Source organism: Alexandromys fortis, unplaced genomic scaffold (genome assembly GCF_014885135.2).
Source record: "Alexandromys fortis isolate MF-2015 unplaced genomic scaffold, M_Fortis_MF-2015_v1.1 scaffold_2_1_26212458, whole genome shotgun sequence".
NCBI lineage: Eukaryota > Metazoa > Chordata > Mammalia > Rodentia > Cricetidae > Alexandromys > Alexandromys fortis.
Genome location: NW_026067930.1, coordinates 452031 through 477011, shown reverse-complemented (window position 1 = coordinate 477011; position 24981 = coordinate 452031). Strand labels below are relative to the sequence as shown.

Genomic DNA, 24981 nt, shown 5'->3' with positions numbered 1-24981 from the left:
TCAGAGCCCTTGCAGGACAGAGGAGAGGAGACAACAGTGCTGGGCAAGACCACACACGGACCAGGACTGATCAGCTACGCGTATCTCTGGCCCTGTATTTTAACCTCACCTCATATTAGGACCCTGGAGATTGACTTGAGGTGCCCCCGAGCCTCTCTGTTCCTCTTTCCGAGGTGTGACCACACTGAATAACTCTCCTTTCTCTACTTTTCCGTGTTACTATCTGTCTATTCAGCCTTCTGAGCACTGGTGGCTGAGCCTGGCTGATTGGGCTCTGACTGTATCAGCCCCAGGAACAGGCCTGCTCCAGGGTCCTTGGTGAGGCTCATACGTTCCATCGTGCAGGGACAGGGAAGGAAGGGCCCCTATCTGGGCTCCAATCGGTGGCAATGCAAGCAGGACCAGTTGACCTTGGCAATGTGGGGATCAGTGCCAGGTGCCCAGGGCAGGCCACAGGGGGGAGATGTCACTGTGGATCCAACAGCCGAGGAAATGTGAGAAGGTCACCCAGCCAGGAAGTAGCAGAGCTGAGATCCAAACAGTGGCCTGGAAGGCAACAGGGACTCTGACCCCAGGACAGGGCCCGCAGCCAACAGTGGCAGCTGCTGACCTTCTGGCCATAAAGAGGACAGACAGCTGGGAGATACTACCCAAACACAGGAGGGGAGAAGAAACCCACGTCTCCGCTGTAGCCCGGTGTGTGCCTGCCATTGAGAGGTGACTGGTGAAAGGGGCTTGTCCAGCATCCTCTCTGTCTGCCTGCAATCCCAGAACACACCTTCCCGTTTCTTCCCGGGATGCTTGTGGGTGTTTCCCTTGCTAGACGGGCTAAAAGCACCATGCAGAGACAATAAATAAGGAGTTTCAGGGTATTTTATTGAAACAAGGTGGGTCAGTGGGAACTTGAGTGGCAGGAGACGTCCAGATGCCTGTGGCCTCCCTTCTACCCTCCACTCCTGCTAAGCAACCCTCCACCTCAACCGGAAGTCAGGGTCTGGTCGTCAGTGAGTTGGATTTGGGATCAAATGTGCCAGTGGGAAGAGGGATTTTCCTGAAAGGAAGTGGGTTGGGACTTAGGTAACAGGAGGACTGAGCATGACCTAACAGAACTGAAGAAGCAGAGGCCTCTTTGCACCTCCGGGTCCCAGGTGGTACCACCTGGAGCCCTGTTCCCAGGAGTGTGGGTGAGTTGCCTGGACGCCATGCTGCGTTCTCCTCTCCTGCTCTCTGCTAACCTAGGACACTGCACACTCTACTTGCTACATGGCACTGGGTCCCAGCTTGGAGGGCCGGGCAGTGGGAGCAGGCTGCTTATCCCTGGAAGCCCAGTTCCTTGTACTTGGCGGCAATGTCATTCCGGAACAGCTCCAGGGCCTTCCCCAAGGCGCCCTGAGCGTCTGCTCCAAAGTCGGAATGTTTGCTCTTCAGAACGTCGATGATGACTTCTGAGATAAACTGCAAGGAGGGGACAAGAGGGGGCAAGTCAAGGGGCTGAGCCAGCCAGGAGCTGAGGGTGCCCACCCACTGTCCTCCTCTTTATTCCAGAGCCGTTTCCTGGGCCCTTATGATGTCCCAGGTGCCCTTCGGTGCGATCATAGTGAGCCAATTCCTTTAAGGCCCCTACCAATAGGAGGCAGGCACGACCACCATCCCTGCTTTGTAGATGGGGAAACTAAGGCAGACAGGTGTGTCAGAGACTTCAGCTACATAGCACACCCTGAAGTCACAGCCAGGAAGGGCACTTGAACCCAGGTGGTGTTACTTGAGCCCCCCCCCCCGCACTTCACCTCTGGAGCTCAGGATGCGTGCCCACCCAGCAGCCAGCCCATGAGAGCTCATACCAAGCAAGTGGTGGCGTTTTACTGAGGAGACGACCAAGTGGCCTGGTTGAGGTCATGCAGCAGATTTACCAGCTGCTCATCATTTACAATGAGCTACGGTTGGTCCCAGGGACTGTGGACAGGCCCCTGCTAGCTCAGAAGTGGGGTGCAACTCCTGTTTTGATCATTTCCACAAGGCCCTCATGTGCAAGTGACAAAGCAGACATGGGAGTGGGACACAGCAGAAGGAGGCACCGAGGGACACAGGGACACAAAGGAGCACAGGGCTCCTTTGTAAACACACCCCTGTTAAGTCTGCCCCACAACTCACAGATACAGCAAAGACAGTGGGGCTTGGGTCTGCAGAACCAAGCCCACCATCAGGGAGTGGGGAGAGTCCTATGTCTGACCCCGTTCTGCCCTGGGACTCCAGCTCCAAAATGGGGACTGAGAGGACCCCTGGGGACTCCTTGCCTGGCTTCTCTCCAGGTCACAGTACAACTGCTTGCTGGACCACCATGGAGTGGGGGCAGGCATGCACTGGAAAACAGAAGTACCCTTGGCTCCCAAGTGGGAATCCTGCCTCTGTGACTTGCATGAGCAGTCTGTGCCTCAGTTTCCCCATATGTCTAGTGGGTGCTTTAGTGGGGAGCAACCAGGCCACTCCCATAGAGCTACTGAGCTGGGGTTTAGATATATGCCTTCGGAGACTACCCTGCGCTGTGGCCACCTACCTCCAGGTACTTGACGGGGATCTTGTGCTTGGTGGCGTGTGACTGGGCCAGAGGCTGGATCTCTGCAGCATGCTGTCCCTTCTTTTTCAGGATGCTACCCAGGGCTGTGAGCACAGTGCAGCCATGCTTCTTCAGGTCCTCCGAGCCCTTCATATCATCCTCGGACTTCAGGTTCTTGAACTTTTCAAACTTATCCAGGGTCTCAGGGTGAGCCTTAAACAGCCTAGGGGACCAGGAGGGACGGAGTGAGAGGGGTAGAGTCTGAAGGACTAGACTCCTGCTGTGTTCTTCCCGGTTGTGTGGCCTGGGCCAATGCGCCACACCTCTCCCTGCTTCAGTATTCCCTATGGATGGAGGTGACATGACCTGATCTAACGGGTCAAACCCACTGAGTGTCGGGCGCAGTGCATGCGGGATAAATGCCTGCTGTTCTGTTATCATCGGTACCGTCACCCTCTTCTTCCCCTGGTCACTGAGAGGGCAAGGGCAGTGACGTCTCTGCATCCTCATCCCATTTTCTCTATTACCCAGAGAGTGGGGTGTGCTGGGGCTCAGCATCCGTATGTCAGCTCTATGCGGGGCTCACACCTACCCTTCCTTGTCTTCCACGCGCTTCCTATTTTATAGACAGGGATGGGACTCTGAAATGGAAGGTCCCCAGCAGGATCTCAGGGCTGGTGTTCAGAGAAGCCAGGCAGCCGCTGGATCTGGGTGACTCAGAAGGCTACCCCGGTCTATGACCTCTGGCTGACTGTGAGACACCCCCTATCCCAGCGTAGACTTCAGAACCTCCCTCACTGCTTTTCTAAGGATGATGGCAAAGTGACCCGCCAAAGGCCATAGCTGCTCCTGCCTGCCACCCTGGGAGCTCTGGCCTCTCCCAGTCGGGGACCCACGCCCTGCTCTAGGAAGACGGTGAGGGCTGCAAGGACCACTGCCCTTCCCAGATGAGGCCAATCCCTGATTCACTTGGGGACAAACGAAACACCGTCAAAGGCACTGGCCTGCCCTGGGTCACAACAAGTGGGTATCAGATCTCAAAACTGGAGCCTGGACAGTAATAGAATTCTCATCCGGTCCCCCCTAGAGCCCCACCCTGATGTGTTTATCAGGGTGACCTTGGCTACCCAGGCTCTGCGTTATCCTGATACCGTGTCTATGAGCACGTACGTTCCTCTTTGTGTATCAAGCCGTGTGGGAAGCACCTGGTCCCCATGGCCCCTGCCCAACGGTCCCATGGGGAGGGTCTCCTGTAACCAGGACACCAAGTTGCTTCAGCCAACCCAAGAGCTAGGTCTGGCTACTGAAGAGTCACTTCCCTCCACAGTCCCCCGAGTTTGTGGTCTGCTGATGCCCCAGCTCTTCTCTCGTGGTGCCCCATTTCCCCGTGGGACCAATGGGGCCAGGGTGTGTGGGGATGCTGGTGCTCCTCCCCGTTCCAGTTCCCCTTCCAGGCCTGCCAGTCCGGTTAGGACCACAGCGAGGGTTGGTTGTGGCTCGAGTTTTGAGCACGAGCACGAGCGCCGCCTGCGGTTTGCACAGAGGACACACCCGTGTAAAACACTACGGGTTTTACCTGCAAATTTACCGAATCCCCACAGTACACCTGAAGCAGAGTCTGCCATTGCATCAGGCCACAGAGGAGGAACTGAGGGGTTTAGTGCACAACCAGCAGAGGGAGCGTGGGGGCTCTGCCTCTCAGTGCATAACCCCTTCAGTGCAGGACAATAAGGGCGCGATGTCCCACAGCGGGGATAGTCCCATGTCCCTAGTGGATGGGTGCCTGATGCAGCCACCGGGGTCACCCAGTCTATGCCCCTCTTCCTCACCCGTGGTCATGCATCGCAGACAGGCCTTCCCACCGACTCAAGCACTTCGCTGTGTGTCAGTCATCAGCTCTGTTGACCACAGGGGCCCCTGATGTGCCCATTCCAGCTGCATGGACTCAGGAATGCACACGAATCACTACTTTCTCTGCAGGGAGGCAGCCATCACCGCAGCACCCGCTAAGAGAGCCTGATGTTAGCAAGCAACAGCTGTAGAAATGGAGGCACAGGAAGCCTGAACGTCCTGCAGGGCTTTCCCCCTACACCTTCTGGGTGACCACTTGAGCCCTATCATGGTCACACAAAGGCATCCTGTTTGTAAACGGTAACATACGAACCCACCCCCTCCACACACCACACATGCTTGCAGAAGCACATACACTCAGACACACAAGTCTGTTCTTCATGTGTGTGGAGAGCCAGGCACACAAGCTGGTGCCGTGACGATTGGCGGGTCTGTCCCCAACCGTGGTTGTGTCCCAGCCACACCCCGGGAGCCCATCCACAGCCGTGTGCGTCACTGACAGCTCGTCTCTGGCACCTTGTCCAGGGTCTCTGACTATTATTATCTAGCGACAATGATCCTTGAGTTCCCGCTGACAGATGGGTAGCCTGACACCCACCGGTGAGCCCAAGGTCACCAGGCTGGATGGGGCCGAGGAGAGCAACAACAGGGACTTGAGGCTTTAGGCTTTTAGAGATACTGCATTCTAGTTCTGGCTTCATCCCAGAGTCCTGTGTGATGCCGAAATATTCACTCATCCTTTCTGAGTCTTGGCTCATTGAATGCAAACCAATATGGTTGTTTAGGTGATTTCTAGAAGGCTTACCCCAGCCTCCCCCTCCCCCAGCCCTAGGCAGAAGAGGACGAGGCTTGCTCACTTTGCAGGAGGAGAGGTACAGGCCCCATATAGTCACATGGTTCTCTGAACCCTGAACTCCACAGGTGGAGTCCCTGTAGTGGCCCAGAGCCCATGCCCTTGAATTTCCTTGACTTTGGGGTTCCTTTCTTCATCCTGTTTCCAGGTGGCCAGGCTCAGAGAACAGGCTGGTCAGGGAAGGGAGGCTGCCTCTCTGTTGGCCTCTACACTGCCGCCCAATCAGAGTCCAGCCTAGGAGCACGTGGGGTGGTAGCTAGGAGGGTCACCAAGAGCATGGACTCCAGCCAAGTAGCCTGGATTTGTATCCCACCCATATTCTTACTGCCTATGTGATTTGGGACAAGATGCCAAACCTCTCGGTTAGATGTAATACATGAGCTCGTAAAGGTGTTCTTGACACAGGGGCTTGTCTGTGAGACTCCCTCATCCTCTACATCTCCAGCTTCGCCACCATTATCACCACCTGGAGTCTTTCTTAGGGGCGCCATGGCACTGACATGGGCTGGTTCAGACTCTGTGAGTCGGTTCTGGAATTATGTGAGATGTTGCTTCCCTAGAAGTTGTTTCCAAATCTTTCTTGGCTCCTAAATCCTTTCCCTAACAAAAATGACATCATAGGGGTTGGGGAGATGGCTCAGCAGGTAAGAGCACTTGCTGCTCTCCCAGAGGAATGGGGTTCAGTTCCCATGTGTGGTGGCTCACAAGCATCTGCAGTTCCAGGGATCCAGCGCCCTCTTCTGGCCTCCTTGGGCACTGCATGCATGTAATGCACATCCAAACATGCAGGCAAAATACTCAAACCAAGTAAGAAAATCTTAAAAGCCAAAAAAGAAGAAGAAGAAGAAGAAGAAGAAGAAGAAGAAGAAGAAGAAGAAGAAGAAGAAGAAGAAGAAGAAGAAGAAGAAGAAGAAGAAGAAGAAGAAGAATGCAGGTTTGAATGAACCAGAAAAGATCCAGACAGGAAGAGCTGAGGCTTTGGGGCAGCCAGCCCCTTCCACCTGGAGCCCACAGCTCTGCTAGCGGCTGGATCTCCTAGTTCTAGAGCTCTGTGGTTTCCAGCTTAGGCCTGCTAGGGCACTTAGAGAAATGACCTTGCTGAGGTCAGCAGACGAGGCTGGGGTTGGTATCTGGGACAGGCCAGGAGCCCAGTGTCCATGGGACATTTGCTACCCTGAGAGTTGGCATGATTCCCTGGGAGGCCACCTCCTTGCACCCACAACCGGAGAAGGCTGGAATAGCTGGTGTGGCCCCATGACCCAAGTTTGAGACATGTCATGCACTCGGGGCTTTTCAGGGTCAGCAGCCCTGGGCAGCATGTCCCACCTGGCCCTGGGTCCTGGCAGGCCTCCATTATTCCCCTGGGAAGGGAAGTATATCTCTCTGATTATACAATACTCCAAGTCTTCTTCAAAGCCCCAAGTCACTGCCCAGGGCCTGGTAGCCTTGGGATCTTACAAGACTTTCTTCTACCTACTCTGGCCCCCAATAACCTGCTGTCCACAGCAAAGGAGAACAGAGACTCTGAGTCCCAGGGCTCAGAGTGGTCAGGGGTCTCAGAGAAGGGAAACAACTTGTCCAAGGTCAAATAGGAAATCTATGGCCTAGGACTGATGCTAACTTGGGGTAGGGGTTAGTCCAGTCAAACAGGCCTGTAGTCCCAGCACCTAAGCGGGGTGGGGGAGCAGTTGGAGAAGAAAGACAAGCAGGAAGAACCAGGGGTTCCAGCAGCTGCCCAGCCTCCTTCCAGTATGGCTGCCCAAAGGGCTCTGACCTCAGATGACCTTGCCCCCAAGCCGAGGGGCTAGCAATGGACAGGGGCTGAGGGAGTATGCAAGACCATTGGGATCAGGAGGAAGACTCACCCTGGATCAAAAGTAGCAAGGAATTCATTTCCAAACTACAGCTTCAAGGACATTGTCGGGGCTGATAGCAACAGGGCCACCTCCTCCCAGAGCCAAAATATTACTCATGAATATCCCACTGGGCTTCTGAGCCAGCCAAGCCCAGAGTCCAAGGAAGGGCCCCAGCCTCTGGGTGAGGCATGGCAAGTGAGGCCCCACGTACAAGCCTCAGCACCCTTCACTTGCCCAGACTCAGAATCTCGGGTTTCCTGGGCTTATCTAGGAGATCCTTGCAGCAGAAGGCAACCACTTGCTGCAGGCTTCCAGTTCTCACGAGTGGGCAAGCCCTCCCTCGGCCCTCATTATTCTGGCCGTCTGCCATAAGCTTCTTCTCGGCGCTCAAGCTCGTTCCAGCTGATGACGTCAGCTGGGCTGGATGGGTCCCCTTTTCCTTTCCTCAGTCCAGGCCCCAGCACTTAGAATCAAGTGAAATCTGAGCTCTTTATTGCAGCCAACTGGTCTACCCTGCCAACTTCCACCTTGCAGCAATACGCTGGTAATCTTTAGGGGACAGGTGGCGGGATGGGGGGTCTCTCCCTCTTACCCGATGAGCACAGCCTGTCCATGGCCGGCAAGGTCAGCCTCCACCTTTCCCCAGGCATTCAGCACCAGCTGCCACTCCCCGTCACTGAGCCCCATGGCAGCTTCTGAAGAGGACCAGAGGAGTGAGCCGAAAGGAGTGAGTGTGGGCCGGCTGTCAGTGGTGGTTTGAGGCCACCTGGCCCTGGAGGGCTTTTATACCTTCCCGACGACGTTATTCTGGCCAGGATCACTGGGTACCACATGCTCCTCCTGCCACCCTCCTCAACCCCCCAGGGGTCTAATCTCTGCCTTTCTCTGCCCTCACATGGGCAGCTATTTTGAGGCAAGTGCCATTGTGGGGAGCTAGGACAGCTTGGGGCAATAGGGGGTGGGGAGCGGGAACCAGCCAGGCCACTGTCTGGGCTTGCACAAGCCCACGAAAGGGCACTGAAGCCACTGCCAGAAGCCACTGCCAGCAGCTGAAAGTCAATTCTCCCTGTCTGCTGCCCAAGGGGACTTGCCATGTTTCTAAGCTTGGGCACAGGCATCCACCTGACCCCCAGAAGTCTCCTCTCACTTTCTGACTGCTTTTCTTTTTTACTACATTTGTGTGTGTGTGTGCCACAGCATGTTTGTAGAGGTCAGAAGATAACTTTCTTTCCTTTTAGAAAGACCCAAGGATCTTCAGATCCTTGGCCTTGGTGGCTAACCATTGTACTCACTAAGCCAACATAAAGCCCTCCGCTTACTTCCTGTCACTCCAAACTGAGCCGGAAGTGGTAAAAAGGAGCCACCGTGGGTCTGCACTTGCTGCTGAACCACAGACAAGTCTCTGAGTCTGGGTCCAGCTCTGAGCCTGCTCCCTGTTCCCTTTGGAAGGTTGTGCTACCGTGCTCCACGAAGCCCTCAGCCCCTTTTCTTGCCTTGGGATCCTCCTACCACTCAGCTCCCCCTGCTGCCTCACGTGTGGCATTTCTAGCAAGGTGGTAGCTGCCAGCGCTCCCAGATTCTGCCAGGCCCAGGCCCCCTTCTCTTTGCCTGGCTCTTGCAAGCCCCCAAGAGTCCTCAAGGCAAACACTGACAAGGGCCCCAGGATGAATAACACAGCTGGCATTTGATCTTAGTGAGTCCGAACTCATGCTCTCAAAAGCCTTATTCAGGAGCTACGGAGATGATGTTCGGTGATTAAAGGTACTTGCTGCCAGCCTGAGGATCTGAGTCCCATCCTCCAGACCCACACGGTGGAAGAAGGGAACAGACTCCTGCAAGCTGTCCTCTGAATTCTCTCTCTCTGTGTGCATATACATTAAACAAATATAAAAATAAATTAAAAAAATTTTTTTTTGATTTTATGGGGTATCAGAGGGTCTGCTTCATTTATCTATGTATCTTTTGAGCCCCACACTGGTCGCTCTACCAAATTTGAGCTGATGAAATACTGTTGAATAAAAGATAGATGGCTTTCTAAGGAAGACAGAGGCTGAGCAGAGTTTCCATCTATCTGTCCAGCTACCCATCCTTCAACCCGTCCATTAGCCAGCCAGTCAGCAATTAGCTATTATCCATCCATCCATCCATCCATCCATCCATCCATCTGTCCATTTATCCCCACACATCATTCACCAACCAATCATTACTCATCTATCAATACATTCGTCATCCATCTTCATCCATTATCCATCCATCTACCCATAATTTATCCATTATTATCATCCACCCATCCACTATCCATCCTTCATCCATGTTCTACCCATCAATTATCCATTATCTGTCTGTCTGTCTGTCCGTCCGTCCATCCATCCATCCATCATCCATCAGCCCTCATCCCTTCATGTCCCCTTCCTCCATATACCCATTCATCACTTACCTACCATCTAGCCAACAGTCACAGAGTACACATGGTATGGCAGTCACTCAGTCACATGGTGACCAAACAAAATCAAGCACATCCTGTGGCCAAGAAATTCACAGCACCCCAAGGAGGCTGCTCAGTGCTGTGATGGAGGTCCCACGGACATTTTTGTTTGTTTAGGGTTGTGGTAGTTTGAATGTAATTGGCCCCCATAAGCTCACAGAGAGAGGCACTGTTAGGAGATGTGGTCTTGTTGAAGGAAGTGTGTCACTTTGGGGGCGGGCTTTGGGGTCTCTTGCTTAAGCCTCATTCGGTGTCCCAATCCACTGTTACCTTCTGATCAAGATATATCCACGCTGCCACGCTCCCTGTTGTGATGATAATGGACTAAACCTCTGAAACTATAAGCCACCACTTCAATTAAATGTTTTCCTTTGAAAGAGTTGCCACAGTCATGGTGTCTCTTTACACCAATAGAAGCCCTAACAAAGATGAGGGTGTTCCAGTTTTTGTATTGCTTTGGTTGAGACAGGATCTCACTGCACAAACCTGACTGGCTCGGAACGTCTTATGTAGCCCAAGATGGCCTCAAACTCACAACCATTTGCCTTCATCTGTCTCCCAAATGCTTGAACTAAAGACATGTGGCACCACACCCAGTGGCTTTTCAGGTTTTAAAGTGTCTCCCTGGTTACCATTCAACTACCAAATGAGGACGGGGGCACTGTCTAGCTCAGAAAGAAGAGGCCACATACATCTGACAATGCTGGGTCTTCTCTGGGTATGTCAAGAGTGGCTGCCCAACCTCCATGGTACTTCAGAGAGATGGCTCACAACCCTCACAGAACCAAATGACATCAGACAGATATCCCGCATAACGGATATTTATATTACAATTCATAACGGAAACAAAATTATAGTTATGAAGTAGCAACAAAAATCACTTTATGGTTGGGGGTCACTGCAACATAAGGAACTGTGTTAAAGGGATGCAGCATTCAGGAGGGTGAGAACCACTCCTCAGGGAACCTGCTCTAGTGAGACCCGCTGAGGTGGGAGAGGGGAGCCACGTTCTGGGAGCATACGATTGGTCCCCTCAAACCAACCACCGGTTGCAGATGGTGGGGTCAGGGATGATACCCGACTCAGGGCCGTCAATAACAGGACTCAACCTGATCAGCTGGGGCTGTTAACTCTGCAGTCAGATCTCCCCTCAGACTGTGGCTAGGGGCAGACAGGCAAGGGGAACACACAACAGGAGAAGTGTGAAACTCGTGCCCGGCCCTGGGGAAGAATGCCAAAACAAAGGGCTCTTGGCCACCCTGGTTCCTACACCCTCTCGCAGGTCAATTCCCATGAGTCCTCACTTCCAGCAGGACTCTGTGTGCACGCCAGAGTCCTGCCCCAGCTGGGTTCTGAGCAGCAGGATGGAGGTGTGAAGTTGGCGAAAATGAAGAGCCAGGCGACTGGTTGTCTTTCAGACAGATGGCCCCGAATGGCTTGAGCTGTCTCTGTTTACACACGTTCCAATGCGTCCATGCATGGGCAGCTTCAATTCATTTCTCCTCGTTAGCCATGTTCCCAGAGTCATTAACATTTACCCAGTTTAGTTCCCTTTTCTCTTCCCCGCTCCCTTGACGTCACTAACTGACCTTTACCCTGTATCTAAGCATTAATTTTATATTGTAAGCGAAATGATTATAACTAGCCAGGCACATCTTATTAGTACTGTGCCCAGGTTGGCAGCAAGCGTGGTTAGAGAAATGGGAGACACTCGGACCCTCTGGTTAGTCTTTAATGGTAGGATGCCCGGATATCTGTGTAGTCAGCTGAGAGCAGGAATCCATAACTAGAACATTGTCTACAGGTGTAAGAAAATTTCTAAATGGCCTGCGTATCACCTTTGTGTGAGCAGCACTTGAATCCTGTTCTTTATACAATCTCTGAATTACAGTGATTATAATGCCTGGCTCTTAGCTCTTGGGCCCAAGTTTGTATTCTTCCTGAAGTTTCTACCTGTTCCTTTACTCCCAAGGGGCTAGGAGCTCTAGATTGATATTTTGGCACTGAAATAAACGAAATAAATTTATGCCCTGGCACCTGACAGATGTCTGACCTTTCACGTCCTTTATCTTTTCCTTATATGTCCTTACAAGTTTTTAACCGTCATTTTTTAAGAAATCGTCTCCTACCTGGGTGGTGGTGGTACACGCCCTAAATCCTAGCACTCAGGAGGCAGAGGCAGGCAGATCTCTGTGTTAGAGGCCAGTCTGGACAGTCAGAGCTACACAGAGAAACCGTGTCTCAAAAAAACAAAAAACAAAAAACAAAAAAAAAAAAAAAGGAAAGAAACTGTGACTACAAAGGCCGCCAGGGGCGACCAGGTGAACTGGTTTTTTCTGGTAGACTGCAAAAAGGCTTAATTTCCTTGAAGAAACTTTAGAAAAATTATCAGTTTTTGTTCCCAGTAAACTCAACCTCAGCCACAATCACAACTGACAAACTAAGAATCATCATAGAAATAAGCACAACGGAAGTTAGAGCAGCCTGAGGCTCAGGAGCATCACCTCCAGAGTTCTGGGCAGGAGCATCACCTTCACAGTCCTGGGCAGGAGCGGCACCCCTACAGGTCCTGGGCAGGTGGGTGGGATTCTCCAAGGGGCCTGCATAACAAGCTCCATATTCCCAGAGGTGACGGCATGGTTTCCGCCAGTGTCCTTCTGCAACAGCAGCCACTGTAGGGAGTGAAAGGCAAGAACCATTCTTGCTCATGCCTGGTGCCTGCCTAGGCTGCGGGCCACCAAGGCCCAAGCTGCTGAAGCAGGTTCGAAGACACCAGCTCCAGAGTGAAAGTCCATGTGTCATTTATCTGTCTCTGTGTTCATTCTCTGTCCCTGGCCCAGTCAGTGCTGGCCTTAGAGGAACTGACCCTCTTCCACTTCTTACCCCTCCGCATCTCTGAGGGGATGAGTTCTGGGTCAGGAGGAAAAGGCAGAAGGAAAGAGACCAATTGCCATCCCAGGCTGGCCAGACCACCTAGGCCACACGCTCACCTCCTTGATATACCTGCTAGAACCAGCAGCTAGGTCCTTCCTTCCATCAGTGGGACACTGTGAGGGACTCACACTTTGTTGTGTGTCCCTGAGGAGCAGCCCCCAGGGATTAGCCTACCAGGGCTCATTGGGGCAGCAGTATCACCCAGCTCTGCTCTGTCTCCAGCTTCCCAGAGTTGTCTGGTGGTAGCCCCGGTAGTTAAACCGTCATCAGAACCTCAGTGGTGCTGAGGTATTTAACTGGAAGCTGTCTCTAGTTTGGCAGGTGTCCCATGAGTCAATCTGCTCGGGGAAGCCTTTGGCTCTGAAGTAGATGAATTTTTTAAAGCTTTATCGTTAAGCTTTCGGGGAAGCATGCTGTCTTTGTTAGGGTTTCTGTTGCTGTGAGGAAAAGCCATGACCGAAAAAGCAAGTTGGGGAGGAAAGGGTTTATTAGGCTTACACTTCAGTATTACACTGTTCTTCACTGAAGGAAGTCAGGACAGGAACTACAGGGCAGGAACCCAGAGGCAGGAGCTGACGTAGAGACCATGGAGGGGAGCTGCCTCTCCTGGCTTGCTCAGTCGGCTTGCTCAGTCCTCCCAGGGCCAACAACCCAGGACGGCACCACCCACCATGGGCTGGGCCCTCACCCCTTGATCACTGAATGGCAGAAAATGCCTTACAGCTGGATCTCATCGAGGCTTTTCCTCAGCCGGAGCTCGTCCTTTGCTGACTCCAGCTTGTGTCAAGTTGACACACAATATCAGTCAGTACAATGTTCAACTGTGTGTACTTACACACTGCCACAACGGAGCCCGCCTCTCGGTTGCTATGGAGATCCAGAGCCAGCCCCTCCGTTTGATGCCTGCTAGTCTCCCTGTGACAGCTGTACCCTGGCCAGGCTGGGAGGCTACAGCCCCACCGTAAGGAGGCCAGGATACCTTGGTGTGCAAAGCTCCCGACAGCCTGATTTCTACACACTCTTATCACACGCGTGTTTGCTAGACACGCATGGGACAAGCTGAACTACCAGTCAGCCCACTCTCCACCTGGTCCAGAGTGTTTGCATCCCCAATTGTGAGGCTAGTAAAACCCATCTCAAGCCTTCAGAATCTCGAGTCTCAATATCCATGGACAAAAAGTTCTTGGTACACAAGAACTTGGTTTCTAGATTCCAGGCATAGACATCTGGGGTGGAGAGATCTAGAATCACAGTGCCATGGTGTCTAGGCGCTAAAGAGACTGTTTAGAGTGCCCCATCCAGGTTCCCACTCCGTGTCATCATCTGCTGCTCAAAGGCGTCTAGGTCAGTGAACACGACCCAGAGATACAGGAACACTTTCTATTGACCCTAAAGACACCTGCATGCTACTCACTCTCTTGCTTGGACTCTGCTTGCTTCTGGGCTGTAGAAGGCCTGCAGGGTCTCACACAGCAAGGGGAGGGGCTGGGGCTAAAAACTCATCTAACTTTTTTTTTTTTTTTTTTTTGTCCAGACCACACCTTCCGAGGATTCTGAGCACCACACCAGACAAGGGCAGCCAGATCCTCAGTCTGGGGTAAAAGACGGGCTTCCATGTTCAGTCTGTCAGTGCCCACTGGGCAGTGACGTACCTCGGCAGCTGCAAACCTGGCCTTACTCAAGGCCCTAAACTTCTCTAGCTACCTGGGAATTTGATAGCCCTTGGGTAACTGACAAGCTTCTCTTGCAAGGGCGAGAGATGTCTCCTTCAGACTCTCCTGGGACTGAGGACACAGACAGGGGAGGGTGTGTGCGAGCACTCTGGCTCCCAAAACCTGGGTCCCCTCCCTCTTTCCTCCTTGATCTGGGCAGGGCTTACGCCTGAGTTCTCCCTCCCTCAGCTCAGACACCTCCCTGGTTCACGGGCCAGGACACAGGGACAACAAACCTGATGTTGGCAGGACTGGGACACCCTGACGGGGTGGGGGACCCCTCTCATCGGCTCACCACCACGGTTGAGGCTGAACCTCCCAGTCATTGTCATACTGGCCATGCCAACCTTTTCCCCAGATAGCCTCTGGAGCCTGAGTCAGTGGCCAAGACTAAGAGCAAAGGAGGCGCCCCACAGAGTCCAGGAGACGCACACGGAGCTAAAAATACAGTTTACACACAGGCTTCTCCTTCCCCGAAGGCCCTTAGGAGCTTGTTGGAGAGGCTGGCAGAGACACGGGATCTGCTTGTTCCGGTCAACAGGTGTGGCCCAGGGCACCAGCCTTCTTCCCTCTTACCCTCTACCACCTCCCCAAGATCTGTCACCTGGATGATCCAGGCCCCCTCCGCAGTCCCTCATCCCAGGGCTTGCCCATTCCTCTGCTTTCCTGGTCACACCCTGCCTTCCCCTTCCAGGCTCCAATGCAGGCTTAGACCTCTTACCTCTCTGTTTTGGGGTGCAGCCAATCTAGACTAGTAGAACCCCATTTTTACTCTGCGAGTACACCAGAGCCAGGATTATAGACTCAGGAGTGCAAAACACAGCTCTTGCTCCAGAAGAAGTTGGACCATTGTCTCTGAGCCAAACATAGCTGAGCAGTATTGGGAATGGGTTCATGTCACAATCCACATTCGCATGTATGTCATATACATACACGCACATATGTAGGTGTGACACTATTCACCGTGGAGTGGCTATTTTGTGAAGCATGTGTTTCCTTGCTTGTTTTTGAGATGGGGTCTCTTGTAGCTCAGGCTAGCACTGGACTCCTCATTCTCCTGCCTCTACCTACCAAACACTTGAGTTATACACATCCACTACCACACATGTCCTACGTGAACTTTTTATAGTCAGACAACAAACTAAAAATAATAAATTAAGGCACTTAGCAAACACATTGGTGAGGGTGGCCAGCAAGGCATGTCCTGGGAACCCCTAGATTTCAAAGGCTAGCTGAAGACATTCTTAGATGTGGGGATTTGGGGAGCTAGCGGTTTCACTTGGTAGTAGGACTATGTTATGCTCAGATAGAGGGGTGGGTGATAAATGGCTAAGGATATGGAAGATAGCCCAAGGTAAGGCTGGCCTTGGATCTGCAACACTCCAACTCTCCATAAGCATAGGGCTCTAAGCAGTCAAACTGCAGGATCTTCCATCCAGACATGGCCTTACACAGCGAATTCCACACACAGATTCCACAAACACACCACGCTTGCTGTACACCATGGCTGCCCCCTCCCTCCTCCCAGAGCCCTTCCTTTGGGGCAAACACTTTTAGAGTCCCCACTCTCACACCTGAAGAAACAGAGGCCACAGAAAGGTCAGGAACTTTATTCAAAGTCCCAGAGCTAAGGGTCCGCAAGCATGTCAGAGCCCAGGGCGTCTGCTCCACATCCGGACTTTCAGGCTCAGTGGTGGTCTGATTTAGTTCACTTCGCCGCCTCATCTCCCTCAGCACTAATAAGAACCAGGCCTGGGCGTTCTGAACGCTTATTTTAGTGTATGGATTCCATCCAGGGTCCGGGGCCAGAGAGAAAAGGTCTTTCCTAGTGGTTGGCAACGGGGGTGCCTGCTGCCATCTAGTGGCAATAAGAAGAAATGTCACTGCGGTGCATGCTTGAGATTCTGTGTTCACCACCCCTGGCCGGGAATGCATTCCACGTTGTTAAAAGATGAGTCACACACACTCCTGGCTCTCAGGGTCTCAGAGTCAAATTCTTGTGAGGCAGATGTTGTGGCAGAAACCATGGGAGGGCTGGCAGGCTGTGCCCAGCTTGTGGGCAGAGCGACAGTTGCCTGAGATGTTTGAGAACAGGAGGGAGCGTGGGTACTGAGGGAGGTTAGCCCCGGGTGGAAGAACCTGGTGCAGAACTGGCCCTGTGTGAAGCTCTCGGGGGGCTGCGGAGAGAAACGTGCTCCCTGGGCTTCCCAATGTGGTGGAGGAAAAGTCGCTCTAGCGTGTGTGTGAGCAGCTATGAGGGCAGCTCAGCTGGGCTGTGAGGCTCCGGAGTCACATGGCTGGTTTCGATGTTGTTCTAAGACATTTCTGCCATGAAGAGAAAGAGTGACCACTTCATTTCTTCCACCATCTGTAAAATGAGAATTTTAAAAGGTGTTCATTCTCAAGTGCCATCATGAATAGTGTATTGTGTGTGCACGTCTATGTGAATATTTCTGTGTGTATGTCTATGTGTGTCTGTGTCTCTGTGTGTATGTCTATGTGTGTCTATGTCTCTGCGTGTTTGTCTATGTGTGTTTGTCTATGTGTGTCTGTGCCTCTGTGTTTGTCTATGTGTGTCTGTGTGTCTGTGTGTCTGTGTCTCTGTGTTTGTATATGTGTGTCTGTGTCTCTGTGTTTGTCTATGTGTGTCTGTGTCTCTGTGTTTGTCTATGTGTGTCTGTGTCTCTGTGTGTTTGTCTATGTGTGTCTGTGTCTCTGTGTTTGTCTATGTGTGTCTGTGTCTCTTTTGTTTATGTGTGTCTGTGTCTCTGGGCTCAGCAGACACCTTCCCCACTTGTCCTAGGGTCATTTTTTTTTCTGGAAAACATCTAAAACGGCTCAATAAACCCTTCTATTTCAGATATCTTTTTGAAATGTTTTAGCTCACGTAATCCCAGCACAAAGACTAAAGCTAGATCTGGGTTGGTGGGTTAGGACAGAGCTTGGATGTGGGTGACACCAAATTCCAAATAATAGGGTGTCATAAGAGTCTATTCATTTCTCTTTCATTAGGAAGTGCACTGAGAAAAACACCTACTGGGTTCTGCGTGTGTGCGCTTCTGTGTGTGTGTGTGTGTCTGCGCATGTGTGTGTGCGTGTGCTTGTGTGTGTGTGCTTGTGTATGTGTCTGCACATGCTTGTGTGTGCTTGTGTGTGTCTGCGCATGTGTGTGTGCACTTGCGTGTGCGCGTGTGCTTGTGTGTGTGTCTGTGCATGCGTGTGCTTGTGCACTTGTGTGTATGTCTGCGCATATGTGCGTGCTCATCCGCTCACCCGAGCACAGAGGCTGGAGAAGGATGCCAGAGGTCTGTTCTATGACCCCCCATTTATTTCTCGGCGGCTGAGTCTCTCACTGTCTTCACCTCCACAATGCTGGGTTACAGGTTACACCTATAGTCAGTCACATCTGGCTTTTCTGTGGGTGCTGGGGGCATTTGAAAAAGAGTCTAATGCCTGCACAGCAAGAGCTCTTAACCACTGGGCCATCTTCCCAGCCCTAAAGGATTGTTTTAAAATAAATTTCTTTATGACTTGTCTTCATTAAATGCTTGGTTTGTATAGCTAGTTTATTTTTTGCCTTTTAATTTTTAAAACATGTTTTTAATTGTAATAGCATTTCATAACTTTCCTCCCTCCAGCCCTCTAGAAACCTACGCTCCCCACTCTCAAGTTGAGAGCTTTTTTTTTTCTTTTATTATCATTGTTGCCTACATATACGTGTGTGTGTATGCACAGGTGTATGTGAACATAACCTGCCGAGTCTGTTTATGTTATTGGTGTGTGTGGTTTCGAGGCCTGCTCTTGAAACAGGCTAATTCTCTATCTCTCGGCAGCCATTATGTGCTGCAGCTCTTTGTGGGGGCTGGGACCCTGAAAAAAACGTTTCCAGTGATATGGCCATCGTCCTGATCTTGTATATGCAGCATTTCTCATAGGGACTGTTTCACAGCAGACTTCTGGTCCTCTGTGATGTTCCCCAAGACATAGCTGTGATATACCTGTATCTTTTGGGGCTGGCTTCCCACAATCGGTTGACCTTTGGATCGTGATCAGTTGCGGTTTTCTGTGATGGTCTCCATGTGCTGTAGAGAGAGGCTTCCTTGATGAGGGGTAGGAGCGACACTTATCTGTGGGCACAAGGGTAAGATATAGGATGTAGAACCGGGCAGTGGTGGTGCACACCTTTAATCCCAGCACTAGGGAGGCAGAGGCAGGAGAATCTCTGGGTTCAAGGCCAGCCTGGTCTGTGGAGCAAGTTCTAGGGCTCCCAGGGCTACAAAGAAAAATCCTTTCTTGAAAAACAAACAAAACAAAACAAGAAATCTTTAGAATGCAGAGAGGAGTTATGCTGGTCTAGCGAAATGGTGATCACAGCTTCTTTTCTAATGTCCACGGCCTCAGTAGCTCCAGGAAAACCGGCATGATTCTCCTCCTGTTGACTGGGCCTTACGTCCAAATAAGGATTAACATCCAGGGTATGCAAAGGCTTAAAAACATAGAGACAAGGAAACATGTGACATTAAAAATGGGCTAGGGATCGAAACAGTCCTCAATAGAAGAAATAAAAACGGCCACAAAATACCTCAAAATGTGTTCAGCACCCTCAGCAATTAGAGAAATACAAACTGAAACAGCTGTGAGATTTCGTCTCGCTCCACTCAGAAGGCCTAAGCTCAGCCAAACAGCCAACCGCAAACGCTGGCGACATTGTGGAGAAAGAGACGCCTTCAGTCACCGTGGGCAGAATGCACATCTGTCGCTCTGGAAACCAGTGTGGAGAATCTTCAAAAAGTAAAACTAAACCCGCCATACAGCCCAGGGGTAGAACTCCCTGGCACGCATCCAAAGAAAGATATCCTACACCACAGGTACTTGCTCAGCCGTGTTCACCGCCTCCCTATTTACATCAGTCAGGAAATGGAAAAATAAAAAAAATGAGGAAAACCTAACTGCCCTTCAACAGATTCACGGATAACGGAAATGTGACAATAAGCACAGTGGAGTATTGTTCGGCTGTAGAGAGAAACGAACCATGAAATTTTCAGCTAAATGGATGGCACCAGAAAGGATCATCCTGAGGAGATAACCCTGACCCAGAGAGCGAATGCCGCGTGTTCTCTGTCTTCCGCGGTTCCCAGCTCCAAACCTGCAGGTGTGAGTACACACACGGAGTAACCACAGACAGCAGGGAAGAATAGGGGAGCATAGGTGGGGGTGGGAACAGCGGGATGCGGGGGATGTAATAGGGCGGGGCTCTGACTGGGGATGGGGAAGGGAACTGTGTACAGGGGAGGAGTGAGAACATGACACCAGGGTTGTTTAATCAGGTCCCGTGGGATCATTTTATTTTACATTCACCTAAAAATTACATATAATATAAATACATTCTAAAGGAAGTTAGACCTCTCGGGGCGAGCACACGCTCCGCAAGAACCACAGACCAACCAAAACTGCAATAGTAGGTATAATAAGCCTTTCCTACGGCTCAGGTTAGCCCTGGTAACTCCCCAAACCATAGAGATCATCCATGGAGCCCTCGGTTGCCTCTCAGGGGCTGAGAACCTCGGCATCTGCTGCTGAAGACACCACACACTTAGGACACAGGACTTGGAAGATTTGAACTAGATCTGACCTGAAAGTCTCTTTCCTGCAGTCGAGCGTCCGCGGTTCCAGAAAACACTGTGCAAGCTGCCGATGGAGGGAAGCCCTGCCCAGCCGAGATACCTGTGAACCACGACAATGACCAGCAGAACGAGGGTTGCCTAAAGGTGTAGAGTGTCACTCAAGGGTCAGAGGCCATCGGCAGCTATATAATGTTATTTTATACACCTATGTAGCTGAGTTTGCGGAACACTGCCTTAGGTGAAAAGGGGTCCCAAATTCAATGCCTGCAGTAAGCTACTCCATCTGTGTGCTGTTCACACAAGGACCAGCAGTTATTTTTTAGGAGGGATCTGGTCCCCAAGCAATGCCTCCTGTGTGATGCTTCACCAGGCTTTCCAGATGAGAAGCAAGGCAGGCTTGTATTTAAGTTTCTTCCCAGTAAACGCTCACCCTCGGCTCACCAAACTATCAAGACACAGGACACTGTCACCACCCCCCAAAAATTTCCCTTTCACACCTTGCCATCTGTCTCAGCCTCGCCCACCTCCTACACACTCTCTTAACTGGTGACAGAGGCAGAGGCATGCGCTCTCGGCCACGGAATTACAGCCAGGGCCTTTTAGGTTTTTTAAACAATGATTAGGTTTGGGCAAGAAAGACACTTAAGAGCCTGCAGTGGGGGACGTGGCCAAGGCGGTGGTGGTGCTGGAAATGCAGAGGAGAGAGCGACCACGTGGCAGAGTGAGGGGGCGGGGGAGCAGCCGGAGCGGTCAGGGTGAATGACTCACCAACAGATGGCGTGCGTTACTAGGAGGCCCGGGGCCGGCAGGCAGGGTCTCCGCAGCCACTGCAGTGGCATTGAGCTGCCTGCGCGTCCTAGGCAGAGGCTCCAGGGTCGCCAGCATCCACGTGGAACGGGGTGTCCTCCGCTAGGTCCCCAGCTCCTCCATCCTGGACCTCTGTTGTCCTCTGGAAAACCCAGGACCTACTCCCCAAACTCTTCCCATGGGTGGGGATTTAGGAAGAAAAGGGGACCCGGTATCCTTGGGCCATTCAGACTTGCACCTCCAAAATCGAGCCCACTCTGCAATACAGAGTCCTGGGAGACATTTATGATGGGAGAGAGCCCATGTGCAGGGCTGGGGCGTCTCTGAATTTAGCCCCTCCCCCATCTTATTCTGTCATCCAAGGGGGGGGGCGTTGTTCTGCTCCCTACCCTAGTTGTATCCCAGAACAGTCTGGGGTTTATTCAACAATTTGGAGATGCCCCCATTTGCCCCATAGAGCACAGGTTTGGATGTAAGTTGTAGGGTCTATCAGTGTACAGATAGGCAAGAAGGAAGGACCTTGTCTCAGTGTGTTCTCTATTGCTATGCTAAATCCAATAGCAATCTATCCAGGAAAAGATACGTTTGATTTACAGAATACAGTCCATCATCCAGGGAAACCAAGGCAGGAACTGAGCAGAGACCATGGAGGAACACGATTCACTAGCTAGTTCAGCTTGTTTCTTATACAACCCAGGACCACCTGCCCGGGGGTGGCATCCATCAATCTCTAGAAAATGCCTCATAGGTCTCCTTACAGGCCAGACTACCTGGTGGAGGCATTTTCTCAACTGAGGTTCCCTTGCCCCAGATGGCCCTAGCTTGAGTCAACTTAACAAAAAACAAGACAAAACTAACCAGCACAGGCTCTGAGGATGCTAATGCAGAGGAACTGGTAGGAAGAAGAGACTTCCAAGGACCATGGTGTGGCGTCTTGGCAGGGAGGAGAGTGATGACGGGTTGATCTGCGCTGTGAGGACAAAGGAGAGAGCCTGGCGGAGGTGGAGACAGGCTCCTGAGGCTTTGTGGGAGGAAGCCGGAGGCAGAGCATTCTGCTGTAACAAACAGTCCCCAGTCACGGTCACATCAGCCTCAGTGACCCAGGCCTCATTATGTCACCGTCCAGCTCTAGAGGAGGCTCTGCTCCGCGTGATGCTCAGGGACCTAACTTCCTTCTTCAGGGCCACCAAACACCCCTGGTCTCCTGGGTGAAGCCAGAGTGGAAGGAGAGAAGTGCTTAGAACTAAGTAAGAGGTTTAGAGACCCCTCTGAGAGGGCTACAAACTGATTTAGCCAGCCAGCTCTGTACACTTGCAGGGAGGACAAAGACAGGCCTCTCTGAGCCAGGGCCATGAGGCCAGAAGTGGGTGACCACACTGCTGCCGTGGGCATTGCTGGAGAACGGAAAACATCTGCTTCTACTAACGGTTGTGCTTGGCAAAGGCTAGGAGATGGTCAGGGGCAGGAGGGGCAGGTGAAGGGGCAGATGGAGGAGTAACAGCTCTGGTGTGGGGGGGCACTGAAGGATAATTAGCATGTGCTTGGGGAAGCAGAAACATAACATCTGGAAACCCCAAAATGACCAGTCTGGCTGGGTGGGGAAGTTTGTGGAGTGGGTTGGTCAAGAATGAGGTTTTAAAAGAGGGACTGAGTAGGAGCTCATTGGGCACGATTTTAAGCTTGGAGCATTTGGTGAAGCTCCAGCAGTCCAAGGAATGGCTGGAGCTAGGGGCGGTTCCGGGACTCTGGCATGAATCACAGGGCCAGTTAAAATTAGTCCCAGTGGCCCAGAAGCCAGAAGGCATAGTGTGTGAACTGTGTGGCAGCCAACTACAGCCTCAGGGGAATCTTGGGCAGGGAGTGCTGTGTGGAATGGGGCTCTGTGTCCTCCCAGGAACTCATCTGGGGTTGTGGGCAACACCCTGGGGCCTTTTTGGTAGTGTGACCCACGGTTGACTTCCTGGTCAACCTCTCTGGAGCTGCCTCAGTCTGGAGAGCTCCCTTTTCTTTGCAGCTCCTCCAGGGAAGCACTCTTCTCAAGAATGCTCACCAGGTGGCCCTAGCATAGGTCCCCTCCTTGTCTTTGTGGCTCAGTCTGCTGTCTCTTTAAACTGGACAATGAGGGAGAAGTTTTCACCCAGCAGCAGAGGCTGCAACCACTCAGTGACCCTGGTCCCCCCTTCATCCCTCCCCACACTTTCCTCTCATGAATTCAGGTCTTTAATGTCAGGCGATGGGAAGAAACAGTCAAAAATGAGTCAATTCTGGCAAATTCTGCAAGCCCTGTAGTTGCCTAAGCGTCTCTGGAATCATGTGGCTACGGGCTTCGATATTCTTTTCTTTGTTCTCACACATGTCTTCCTTGGAACAGAGGTGGGGGCGCTCTGCTTGCAGGGACGCAGGCTAAGAGAGACAGTGTCTGGGGCTGAAGTACTTCCTCCTCCCCTTCCAGTCCTGCTTGCCCCCAGGAGCCCCCATCCTCCCGTCTCTCTCAAGGACACTGCTGTTGGCGTCTTAGCCCCGACAAGCGGCAGGATGATCTCATCTCCAGATTTGAGTTGATTTTTTTTATCCTCAGAAAATGTTTCCAAATACGGTCCCATTGCAGGTCACATGGTCTCAGGCTCAGCTCTGGGGGAGGGGGTGTCATTGTTCGACTGTCTACAGAAGGGAAAACGCAGGCTTGGCGCAGAAGAGTTAGTCTTCGGACCTCGGGGAGCGCATCAAGGCAGCCAAGGGAAGCCCTGCCCCGGGGAGGGAGGCTAGGCCAGTGTCTGGACGGCCGTGGTTCCGGTTCTGGACTCTGGAAAAGCATTCATGTGAAAACCATCTGTAGCTCGGGCTGCACTGGGGAGTCCCCGCGTGTGATCACGCGATCACTGGCAGGTTTCCCTGTCTGCTGGTGGGTGGGGGAGGGAGCAGCTTCTCCCACCTCTCATGAACAGGCCACGTCATTCCCATAGAGTCCTTGCCTCCACCGGCTTGTGGAGGCCATTGCCACCACAGGGTTGGGGGCCGGGGACACTCCCTGCCCTGCCTTCCCTGTCCTTTAGATCATGTACTCCCTGGAGAGGGTCCCTGCTCTCGGGTGAAAAGCCAGGCACACAACACAGGGTGGAAACCCATGGTTGCATCCCCATGTCCTCAGCTTTCAGAGGTCGTGGAGCAGAGGGAATAGGATTTAGCCTGGGAACCCAGCCACCAGCTGATTCGGCCTCGACAGGGTGACAGACCACAGAAGGGGACAGCTTAACTCTATACCAGGCACAGGGCCAGGAAAGCCCACTCCCTGAGTTTGCTCTGTGGTGGTCCTGCCCTAGCCCAACCTTTCCTTCTGGCCCATTTGGCGCATCCCCAGCCCACACCCACCCCAGTGCCACATTCCACCACGGCTGTCATGGTGTGGCTCAGAAATGCCCTGGAGGCCACACGCTGGGCTTCATACATATGATGCTGCCGGAAGTAACATGACCTTAAAAAATTTTTAGTTATGTGTATGTCTGTGTGTAGGTATGCACACACCAGTGTAGGCGCACACCAGAGTAGGCGCACACCAGAGTAGACACACACCAGTGTAGGCACACACCAGTGTAGGCGCACACCAGTGTAGGCGCACACCAGTGTAGGTGCACACCAAAGTAGGTGCACACCAGTGTATGTACACATCAGTGTATGCACACACCAGTGTAGGTGCACACCAGAGTATTTACACACCAGTGTAGGTGCACACTAGTGTAGACGCACACCAGAGTATTTACACACCAGTGTAGGCGCACACCAGTGTAGGCTCACACCAGAGTATGTACACACCAGTGTATGTACACACCAGTGTAGGTGCACACCAGTGTAGACACACACCAGAGTATGTACACACCAGTGTAGGCGCACACCAGTGTAGGCGCACACCAGTGCAAGTGCTCAGCGAGCTCAGAGGAGTTGGATCTTCTAGAGATGGAGTTACAGACAGCTGTGTTCCACCTGATGTGGTTACCTGGAATTGAACTTGGGTCTCTGGAAGGCCGCTACATGTTCTTAACAGCTGACCTGTATCTCCAGCCCAAAGGGTGATGGGCCCTCTAAGAAAAGAGACCTAGTGCCAGGAAGCGAGGTCACTATGTCCACACAAGGAAAGGGATTGGAGCCCAGTTCTCTTCCCTTATACTCCTTTGTTGCCCTGCCCTGCTCGCCTCTCCCCCTTCTTCCCCCCTCCACTGCTTCCCTCTTGCCCTCCTCCTTCTCTCTCACCTCCTCTCCCTCCTCCCTGCCTGTCCTGAGGTGAGCTGTTTCCTCCACACTTCTTAGGGT

The 24981-nt window shown here is 52.2% G+C and overlaps 1 protein-coding gene across 2 annotated transcripts; it reads right to left on the bottom strand.

Annotated features, from left to right (window-relative positions):
* Window positions 1-874: 874 nt before the first annotated feature.
* Mb (myoglobin) lies at window positions 875-7855 on the bottom strand. Of its 2 annotated transcripts, none has more exons than XM_050145250.1 (3): window positions 7707-7855; window positions 2555-2777; window positions 875-1455 (listed from the first exon to the last, which is right to left on the bottom strand). In XM_050145250.1, the coding sequence occupies exons 1-3, from the start codon at window positions 7799-7801 to the stop codon at window positions 1312-1314; spliced, it is 462 nt and encodes a 153-aa protein (XP_050001207.1). In that variant the 5' UTR covers window positions 7802-7855; the 3' UTR covers window positions 875-1311. The 2 variants fall into 2 exon arrangements, with proteins under 2 accessions (XP_050001207.1, XP_050001208.1); XM_050145251.1 differs by lacking the exon at window positions 7707-7855 and adding an exon at window positions 3147-3337.
* Window positions 7856-24981: the final 17126 nt, after the last annotated feature.

Bases quoted from the DNA above. Each gene is read 5' to 3' on its own strand.
- Mb (XM_050145250.1), bottom strand. From the start codon at position 7,801: ATGGGGCTCAGTGACGGGGAGTGGCAGCTGGTGCTGAATGCCTGGGGA. The intron at 2,778-7,706 runs GTAAGAGGGAGA...CTGGTCCCCTAG, and splicing joins GGACAGGCTGTGCTCATCGG to GCTGTTTAAGGCTCACCCTG. The intron at 1,456-2,554 runs GTAGGTGGCCAC...CCCTCCTTGCAG, and splicing joins TCCCCGTCAAGTACCTGGAG to TTTATCTCAGAAGTCATCAT.